The sequence below is a fragment of the Rhinatrema bivittatum genome, chromosome 19, assembly GCF_901001135.1.
Source record: "Rhinatrema bivittatum chromosome 19, aRhiBiv1.1, whole genome shotgun sequence".
NCBI lineage: Eukaryota > Metazoa > Chordata > Amphibia > Gymnophiona > Rhinatrematidae > Rhinatrema > Rhinatrema bivittatum.
Genome location: NC_042633.1, coordinates 35,786,050 through 35,796,294, shown reverse-complemented (window position 1 = coordinate 35,796,294; position 10,245 = coordinate 35,786,050). Strand labels below are relative to the sequence as shown.

The 10,245-nt window shown below is 52.2% G+C and overlaps 1 protein-coding gene across 2 annotated transcripts; it reads right to left on the bottom strand.

Annotated features, from left to right (window-relative positions):
- Window positions 1–587: 587 nt before the first annotated feature.
- Window positions 588–10,245, bottom strand: LOC115080527 (antigen peptide transporter 2-like). Of its 2 annotated transcripts, XM_029584731.1 has the most exons (12): window positions 10,097–10,245; window positions 9,063–9,619; window positions 7,549–7,663; window positions 7,049–7,179; window positions 5,688–5,893; window positions 4,856–5,053; window positions 4,131–4,259; window positions 3,762–3,950; window positions 2,713–2,886; window positions 1,917–2,076; window positions 1,263–1,399; window positions 588–1,102 (listed from the first exon to the last, which is right to left on the bottom strand). In XM_029584731.1, coding segments are annotated over exons 1-12 (2,205 nt in total). In that variant the 5' UTR covers window positions 10,099–10,245; the 3' UTR covers window positions 588–895. The 2 variants fall into 2 exon arrangements, with proteins under 2 accessions (XP_029440591.1, XP_029440592.1); XM_029584732.1 differs by lacking the exon at window positions 9,063–9,619 and having other exon boundaries at window positions 10,097–10,220.

Here is a 10,245-nt window from a genome sequence, read left to right as displayed (position 1 = left end):
CCCGCGCACAGCGATAACAGTCTTCGCGCCTGCAGAATTTGCCGAGAATTTGCAAAGTGAGGGCTCATGCACGCGTCTGCTTTGAAAATCGGCAGGTAATCGGCCGAACGTGCGCACATTACGTCACGTAAAGTTGCAACTGATCTTTGGAGGGCGTAGCGTGGGGAGAGGGTTTTTTGGGTTTTTTTTAGCTCACACACATAATTTTTTAAAATAAGACATGCGTTTCCCCCCCCCCAGACTCCTCTCCCCTTTGTGTGTAAAAGCATGCACATACCATGGGTGTGCACGTAATATTACACGTGTATTCATTTTTTAGTTCCCTCAGAACCCTGGGGTGAATACCGTCCGGTCCAGGTGATTTGCTACCCTTTAGTTTGTCAATCTGGCCTGCAACATCTTTCAGATTCACCATAATTTGGTTCAGTTCATCCGAATCATCACCCTTGTCAACCATCTCCGGAACTGGTATCTCCCCAACATCCTCATTAGTAAACACGGAAGAAATGAATTCATTTAGTCTTTCCGCAATGGCCTGATCTTCCCTAAGAGCCCCTTTAACCCTTTAAATGAATCTGGGCAATAAGTTATCAGAAAGTTCACAAGTTTAATAAAGAATTAGGAAAATGCACAATTTACCGTAGTCATCCCACAGATCGGACTGTTCTGGAGTGTCCATTTGTACGTTTTGGGATTTGAATTCCTAGCTCCTCAGCGGAGATATGTAGTTTTACAGCTTTCATTTGTATCTGCTTTTAGACTGGATCGGATATATATGTACAGTATATACACACACGCGCACACATGCAGACGCTTTCTGCAGTTTGATACCCCTTATAATCCTCAGTGGTAGACGGGAGATTGATAAGGAAGCTGGGAGGAGTAATTCCCCCCCTCAGTTCACGTCCCCGTTCTGGGTGAAGAGCCTCTGGACCAGTCGGTGGTACGCGCCCTCCCTCTCCATGAGCTGCCGATGATTCCCTTCCTCCACCACGCGCCCTTCCTCTATCACGACGATCTTATCGGCGTCCTCCACCGTCTTCAGCCGATGAGCCACGACCAGCACCGTCTGCCCCCGCATCCGGGAGAGCGTTTCCTGGACCTGACAACGCGAGAGGGAAAGGCACGGTCAGCATCGCCGGGGGGGGGGGGGGTAAAAACCCGAAGAGAGAGCCAGCGCCCACCTCGAGCAAAAGAAGCGGGCAAACACAGTCGCAGAGTTGGCCTGCGCGAGCAGAGAGAGAGAGACAGGTGGAGAGTACCTTGTGTTCGCTCTCTATGTCTAAGCAGCTGGAGGCCTCGTCCAGGACGAGGAGCTGCGGTCTCCGGACGAGAGCGCGAGCGATAGCGATTCGCTGCTTCTGTCCCCCGGCCAGTGTCCCACCAGCCTCACCCACATCTGCATGGGAAAGAGAGAGAGAGAGAGAGAGACACGTAAAGGTCATCCAACACGAGAGAGGCTCACGGTCGTCCGATCCAGTCATGATGTCAGGTGATGAAACATTTGCCTCGGCTGGCTCCCAGTAGACCGGAGAGATCTCCGGTTACATTCCTACTCCTTTGCCCCTTTTAACCCTCAGGAAGGGTGCTGGGAGGCTGTTCGGGCTGGCCCTCTCCAGAGCCGGCCGCTTCCCTCTGCAGAGGTCCATTCCAAGAGATGGCCAACGGGAAGCAAAGCTGGAGAGTGCTGAAACAGCCGATGGCGCCAGCTGGTAGAGATCAGGCGATGGGCGGTTTTCGTGCCGTCTGGCTTCTCCTGGCGAGCGGGGCCTGCGAGCCACTGGAGCCCTGGTCCTCCACTTGCTCCAGACTACTCTAAATGTGGCCCTAGCCCAGCAGCCCACCAGCAAACAGGGAGAGGACAGAGGGTGCCGGCGGGAAAGGGGTTAGTGCTGCTTGCAGGGTGGGGATGTCACCTGTCCTGTACTTCCTCTCCATCTGCTGTATGAAGGGATCGGCATGAGCTTCCTGAGCTGCTGTCTCCACATCCTCCATTGAGTAATCTCGCAGCCCGAACGCAACGTTCTCTGCCACCGAGCGAGCAAAGAGAACCGGCTCCTGCCCCACCAGTGAGATCTGTGCAGACAGAGAGTGTGACAGCATGAGAAATAAAGCCATAGTGTAACTGAGCCTGAGAGAGACACCGGCACCTGTCCCACAAGTGAGGTCTGTGCAGACAGAGAGTATGATGGCATGAGAAATAAAATCATAGTGTAACTGAGCCTGAGAGAGACACCGGCTCCTGTCCCACAAGTGAGATCTGTGCAGAAAGAGAGTGTGACAGCATGAGAAATAAAGCCATAGTGTAACTGAGCCTGAGAGAGACACCGGCTCCTGTCCCACCAGTGAGATCTGTGCAGACAGAGAGTATGACGGCATGAGAAATAAAGCCATAGCGTCCCTGAGCCTGAGAGAGACACCGGCTCCTGTCCCACCAGTGAGATCTGTGCAGAGAGTATGACGGCATGAGAAATAAAGCCATAGTGTAACTGAGCCAGAGAGAGACACCGGCTCCTGTCCCACCAGTGAGATCTGTGCAGACAGAGAGTGTGATAACATGAAATAACGCAGAAAGGGTATCACTGAGCCATGCGCACCAGCTCCTACCCGCCTGCCAGATCTGTGCACAGAGTGTGACGTGAGGGGGACACTGGATATCTGTCCCTGGAATCAGGGGATTTCTACTCTGATATTAGTCCCTCATTTTCACACCTTGGTATGGAGATATTTGTGGTCGTAGTCCCTCAGGGGTCTCCCGTCCAGCAGGATCTCTCCCGCCTGGGGCTCATAGAATCGCTCCAGCAGAGAGATGCAGGTCGTCTTCCCGCCTCCCGAGGGCCCCACCAGGGCCGTGACTTTCCCCGGCCTAAGCTCGAAAGAGACGTCCTGGAAGACAGAGTGAGACAACAAGGCTGTCATGTACTTGTGACATCCCTGGTCGGTGGCTGCTAGGTCTTCTCACCTGGCGAGGGCCATGTCTGATGTGGGGGCATCGTATGACCTGACTGAGGAACATTTCTACGAGGAACATTTCTACGAGGGAGCTGTGGCACTGTGGTGGCTCGGATACAAGACGGCTCTGACTCTTCCAGCCCAGCCCTGCGAGCTCTCCCCCTCATATCTCCTGTTCCAGTTCTGATGTAAACCTGTTAATTACCAGGGGGGTGCATGGCAAAATATTTCGTTTTGGTTTTTGTTTAATTTTGGGAGTTTGTAGTTTTGTTTGGAATGCTTTGCAATTTAAGTGTAGTTTTTAGCGTATGGTAATTCATATTAGCATGCGCTAACTGGAATATAACGCGCTATTTGATTTAGTGCGCACTATTTCAAATTAGTGCGCACTAAAAACAAACTAAAAAAACCCTGAAAATTTTGTGGGGTTTTTTTTTGTTTAAAAAACCGACATGAAATGATACAGACAATGTTGTTTCAAACCAAACCCCATCGCTATTAATGACCTCACGGTACTTACAGGTTCAGCACAGCAGATTGTGACATCATCAGCTGCTGTTAGAGCTACTCTGCTGCTATTTGTTAGCTGCATTGTGACATCAGCGGCCATTGTTAAGAGCTGCTGTGCTGCCATTGGCTAACTGTATTGTGATGTCAGCGGTCATTGTTGGAGCCCTTCCGCCAGCCCTGGTTCAGGGCTTTCTGCTATCCTAAGCAGCTGCGCATCCTCTACAACCCCTAAGAACCCCCCACCCCTAAGCATGAGAACAGGCCCCCCCCTCCCCCAGCCCCCAGAGCCCTGCCCGTACCTTCAACACGGACACATCTGGCCGGGTGGGGTAGGAGAAGGAGACATTCTGGAAGTGGACGTGGCCCTTGAAGTCTTTCGGCTTCAGGTCCCCCTCCGTGGGGACTGTCGACTTGCGATCCAGATACTGGAAAACCTTCTCTGCGGCTCCCATGGAATGGATCATATCCCCGTACATATGCACCAGACTCTGTGGGAGAGGGAAGGGCTGGGTCAGTACGATCTACTCCTCTGCGTGCTCCTGTCAGGGCTGGCAGCGTGGCCCTGTGCTTGCCTTGGTTTTTCCTCCCTCTGTTCCCCCCCCCGGTGCACAGGTAATTTTGGCGGCGTTCCATCCCTGAGATGGCTGCAGGAGACGGAGAGTGCTTACCTGTATGTAGCGCCCGGACTCCTCCTGGTATATGATGAAGGACACCAGGTTCCCGCTGCTCATCTGCCCCGTGCGGATCAGGTGCTGCCCACAGTACAACATGATCACCTGCACGGCTAACTTCGTGAGCTACAGGGAAATAACATTTAGAATGAGAAATCCTGGGCTCTAATCCCAGCTCTGCCACTGATCCTTTATCATACACCCCCCCGAGCCTCAGATCCAATCCCCGGCACTGTGCCTGACTCTCTGTACGTGACATTGAGGCGAGTCCCTTTATTTCCCAGTGCCTCGGCTCTAATCCCCGGCTCTGTCACCGAGTCTCTGTGTGTGACCTCAGGGTGAGTCCCTTTATCCTCCTGGGCCTCAGCTCTAATCCCCGGCTCTGTCACCGAGTCTCTGTGTGTGACCTCCTGGGCCTCAGCTCTAATCCCAGGCTCTGTCACTCACTCTCTGTGTATGACGGTGGGGTAAGTCCCGTGCCAGTTTACCCAGCTGCTACTGACCGATGTGAATAACTGTCCCCTCTCCCTTCTGCTCCTCAGGAGCTCTCGGCCAGGAGGAGTGATCCGGTATTCAGGGAACGGAAATCAAATCCCAGGAGTCAGACAAACATCACTCAGCGGAATGGGGTGGGGGGAGGCATCCCAGGCCTACATCCCCTCCCCTGCCTTGGAACCAGTCACATCACGGTGCCCAGGGCGAGAAGGATCGTGCATACACACCCTGTGGGCCAGCAGGTACAGCGCCCTGATCATATCCCGTCGGGTCTTCAGCCGGTGCGTCTCCAGCAGCCGGGCGCCGTACCGCTCTGCCTCCTCCTGCTCCGTGCCGAAGCTGCGCACCGTCCTGATGGCGTGAACGGTCTCCCCGGCCAGGTGGCTGGATCGGGCGATGGAGTCCTGCACTTCCTTCACTACGCTCTGCGAAGAGACGACAAGAGGGGGGAAACTCCCACGGTTCAGACGGCATAACGAAACCACGGCCCTCGTGCATCATTTTCAAACCAAGCATCTGCTCAAGCTGTGGGTGCTCTGTGGGTGCTGGGGTCACAGCTGCCCCCAGTCCTGGTTTTAAACCCCACCGAGCACAGGCAGGGAAGTCTCCAAAGATATTTACCCAGGCCACACAAGGTGGTGAAAGCGAAATTATTTTAAGGACGTGGGGGCGGCCATCTTGTTTACCAGGGGACGCTGTCACTGATGACAAAATGTTCTATTTCTTTTCGGTCTGAGCCCAGTGAAACAGCACAGTCTCTCTTATCTTTATAACATTGTACGGGTCTGCCTCAGATTTACGATTCAAAGCAATACTGATAAGTAAAATGTTCCTGATAACGAAGTGAGACATAACATACGCCGTCTGTGATATTGCTGACCAACAAGATGGCTGCCCCCATGCCAGCTGGGTTAATTTTAAAAAAATCTAATCATCAGTTTACTGAAAATGGAACATAACTGTAATTAAGCAACATAAGTAATGGGAAGACTGAGCAGACGGCAAGAATCTTCAAGGAGACCCCAACGTGGGCCAGGGGATTGGTCTGGGGGCTCATACCTCGTAGTAGCGGTTGTAGATCTCCTGGATCAGCGCGGTGATGGGCGTGTCGATGAGCGTGAACAGCGTGAGCTGCCAGGAGAGGTTCAGCATGAAGCAGTAGATCCCCACCGCCTTCATCAGGCTGCGCAGGAAAACGTTCACGTTCAGTGCAATGGAGCGACTCATGAGCGCCGTGTCGGTGGCCAGGCGGGAGGTGATCTCACCTGCGACAGAATCCACCATGTCAGGAAGTTGCAAGGGGCAGCAGCAGATTGCTATTCTGTTCGATGGGAGACCCGAGACCAGCTCCCAGTGGACATAATGGTCATAGTAACACAGTAGATGATGGCAGACAAAGACTCAAATGGTCCTTCCAGTCTGCCCAGCAAGGTGCTTGGGGCAGTAACTGCCGCTCCGTGCAGGTTACCCCAGTGCTTGATTACAATCCTCTTGCCACTAGGGATGCTCTGTGTTTATCCCCTGCCTTTTGGGGGTTAGATAGTTACTGAGTCTCCACTACCTCCTCCGGGAGGACATTCCAGGCATCCACCACCCTTTCCTTGAAAAAGCAGCTCGCGTCATTCCTGAGTCTACCCCAGTGCACTCTCATATCATGACCCCAAGTTCTACAGCTTTCTTTCCACTGGAAAAGGTTTGCTTCCGGTGCATTATTAATGACCAGGGAGTGAAATTTCTTAGCTGCATCAGCTTCTGGTTGCGATGTTGATTTGGAAACCAAAGCAAACAATAGCTTTGACATAGGATATTGAAGAGCTGAAGGCAGTACCAGACCTCTATATGGGGAGGGGAGGTGAGGTCTGCCTTGAGCTTTTTCTCTCTGTCTCCATCTGCTGGTAGAGAGGGACATAACCCACATGTCTGGACTGACTGGGATCCAGTATGCATGTGATGTAATTTGTGACAACTCTCACTACAAATCCCATCGTGCAGATATCAGGTGCCATGCTACCTTATCTGGCAGCATGATCACCCTGAGGTCCGTCTCCTGGTTGGTACCCAGCAGCATCTCGCCCCCCTCATTGTGTAGTGCTCCTCTGGACTTCTGCACCTCAAATACAGGACTCTGCAGTATTTTGCATTGAATCTTAGCTGGTAAGCATTTCACCACCCCTCGAGCTTTCTTACTTCACTTCTCATCCTGTCTGCCCCCTCAGGGCTGTCCACAGATTTGAAAAGAGACAAAGCCCTCAGTCCTCTCTCCTCCAGCCTAATAAACCTGATTCGTTCACACTTTCCTCATAGGCCCTATTCAGGCCTCCTCTGGACTTGATTTCCCAACAGGTTTCTTGAAGTGTGGACCCCAGAACTCAATCGCAATCTTAACCTATTACATCACAACCATCAGCTGTGTTGGTTACCTGTTTTGGTGGATTCAAAGAATCCGATTTCTTGCTGTACCACGGCCCGAAAGAGTAGGACCCGGAGTCGCTGAGTAAGCCGGACTATGGTGAGCGTGAATAGGCCACCTCTGCAGCCAGCGGACAAGGAGCTGGTGGGGAGAAGGTACAGAGGTGAATACAGATGTGCTAGGACTGGAGAAGCCCAAACATAGCACTGATAACACAGACATCATATTATAAACTTAATAACCATGCCAGGCCGACAGAGCAGGAGATATTTTATAGGAGCATAAAATCTGGAAGAAGAAGATGATTCAGTTGTAGGAGAATTTCTCTTTTTAGATGAAGTTACCTTATCAAAAGGAGACATTTTTCTACCTTCTACGGTGAGTTCCTCCCAATCCCCTGTAAGTCATCCATGACCACTGCTTCTGCCATGGAGTACACAGCCATGAAAGAGATGCAACCCTGGGGTACACTCCCCCCTCTTGATTTTGGGGGTCCCCCTGTGTACTGACCTTGCCATGGAGAACAGAGCCATGAGTGAGATGGCGGTGTAGAATTTGGCCTCTCTGTACCGGGATCCCAGAATATCAATCACCTTCCCCGTGTAATAAGGGATAAACATCTCACCTGGAAGAAGAGGAGGGTGTAAATAAAGAGGATTTAGGGTCTCAAAGACATTGCTTTCACAGAATGAGCAGGAACAAGGCAAATGAATCATCCCAAAGGAAAGAGAGAATTGGGCATAAAATGGCCTTTATCTGCTGCGGTTAGAGAATTACGTCACTGCCATGATGTAAATGTTCCAGGTGAAAAAAAAAAACCCCTCTTTAAACAGTTGGGATCAGAAAAAAGACAAACAAGCGGCAAATGCAGAAACGACAATGGGAAAAACTAAAGTGACTTCAGCAATCACCGGCAGAACAAAACCTGATGCAGGAATGGCTAAGGAGAAGTGCACTTGAACCTAAAGATGAGAGTCACAGGACAGTGGGTTATGGACAGGTTGGGTCACAGCCAGTATAGAAAGAAAAAAAAAAGCCAGCAACAAGTGCAGATTCTGTGCACAGAACTGGAGGCTGTGCCCCACCTCATGCCTGGGACGTGCTGAGGTCAGAGGGGCTGAATGCAGACAGGCACAACAAGGCCCATCCACTGGAAACTGCCAGAAGAGCACTGGGACCACGACCCTGGGAGAAGTGCAAGGAATGAAGGAGCTGTGATCACCGGGGACCATGGGCTTCCCAAACCTGTCCCAAGTCAGTCGGGTTTTCAGGATATCCACAACTGAACATGCATGAGTTAAGAACATAAGAAAATGCCATACTGGGTCAGACCAAGGGTCCATCAAGCCCAGCATCCTGTTTCCAACAGTGGCCAATCCAGGCCATAAGAACCTGGCAAGTACCCAAAAACTAAGTCTATTCCATGTTCCCATTGCTAATGGCAGTGGCTATTCTCTAAGTGAACTTAATAGCAGGTAATGGACTTCTCCTCCAAGAACTTATCCAATCCTTTTTAAACCCAGTTATGCTAACAGCACTAACCACATCCTCTGGCAACAAATTCCAGAGTTTAATTGTGCGTTGAGTAAAAAAGAACTTTCTCCGATTAGTTTTAAATGTGCCCCATGCTAACTTCATGGAGTGCCCCCTAGTCCTTCTACTATCTGAAAGAGTAAATAACCGATTCACATCTACCCGTTCTAGACCTCTCATGATTTTAAACACCTCTATCATATCCCCCCTCAGCCGTCTCTTCTCCAAGCTGAAAAGTCCTAACCTCTTTAGCCTTTCCTCATAGGGGAGTTGTTCCATCTCCTTTATCATTTTGGTCGCCCTTCTCTGTACCTTCTCCATCGCAATTATATCTTTTTTGAGATGCGGCGACCAGAATTGTACACAGTAACATTGGCAGGCATTGGCGACCCGGAGAGGTAATGAGTGTGGGGTTCCTTCTGTTACAGAATGAGGAGATCAAACGCATCCGGAGACCCGAGGCTGACACATACACGGACAGAGACACTTACATATAACTGCGAGGGTGAGGAAGATGAAGGCCCCGGACAGAGGCACTTTGTCAGGCTTGGAGTAAACCCAGAGCCGCCCCAGAGCTTCCCGGGCCTTCCTCCTGCCGTTCCCCTCCGTCCCGGCTCCGCCGCTGTCCTTCCCCGGGCGCCAGGGTACGAGGAGCTCCCAGAAGAGGCCGGCGAGCAGGCAGGCTGCGTGCAGGGGCAGCAGGGCGCAGGCCACCCCGGAGCGCAGGTCCACGGGCTCCCGGAGGAGGAGGAAGCGGGCCGTGTCACAGGCAGGAGACGCGAGGGTGAGGACCAGCAGGTGCAGGAACACGCGCCGGGGCGGCGGGCGCCCCAGGGCCGGAGGCAGCGTCCGTGCCGCCCCGCAGAGCAGCGCCAGTCGCAGGAGTGCCAGGGCCCAGGTGGCACTGAGGAGCGAGAAGGGATAAAAGCGCAGGCACAGCCAGGTCAGGAGGGAGGTGAGGGTGGCATCCAGGAGGAAGAGCGCCAGGAGGAGAGGGGCGGCCTTCATCATCTTCATCTTCGTCATCACAAGGAAGGAGTCAGGGCGCCTGGCATGGAGAACATAAGAACATAAGAAAATGCCATACTGGGTCAGACCAAGGGTCCATCAAGCCCAGCATCCTGTTTCCAACAGAGGCCAATCCAGGCCATAAGAACCTGGCAAGTACCCAAAAACTAAGTCTATTCCATGTAACCATTGCTAATGGCAGTGGCTATTCTCTAAGTGACCTTAATAGCAGGTAATGGACTTCTCCTCCAAGAACTTATCCAATCCTTTTTTAAACACAGCTATACTAACTGCACTAACCACATCCTCTGGCATTAAGTATGTATGACATTAATAAAAACGTGCAGGTTAGGGGTGGGCATCAGTCTGATGCATTTCTCTGCACTAGACTCGCCTGAGACTGCTGAATGCAAGAGAGGTTTATCTGTCTGCATCTGTATACAAAAAGCACAATCCCCCCAGTCACTTTATCCACTTCACTCCTTATCCCTCCTGCCCCAGCCCTCCCCCCACTTACATGCAAAAGCCAGGCTGAAGCACGGGCCGGGAGATCAGTTTTTCGGGCCTCTCGGAACGGGTTCGGGGTCCAATGCGGGGGTGAGCCCGGCAGAGCCTCGCCAGGAAGCTGCCGCCGCCGATCGCCGCTCCTCTCGCACTGAGCCCCCG

Bases quoted from the DNA above. Each gene is read 5' to 3' on its own strand.
- LOC115080527 (XM_029584731.1), bottom strand. The intron at 5,894-7,048 runs GTAACCAACACA...ATTCTGTCGCAG, and splicing joins CTTTGAATCCACCAAAACAG to GTGAGATCACCTCCCGCCTG. The intron at 5,054-5,687 runs GTATGAGCCCCC...GTCTCTTCGCAG, and splicing joins TCTACAACCGCTACTACGAG to AGCGTAGTGAAGGAAGTGCA.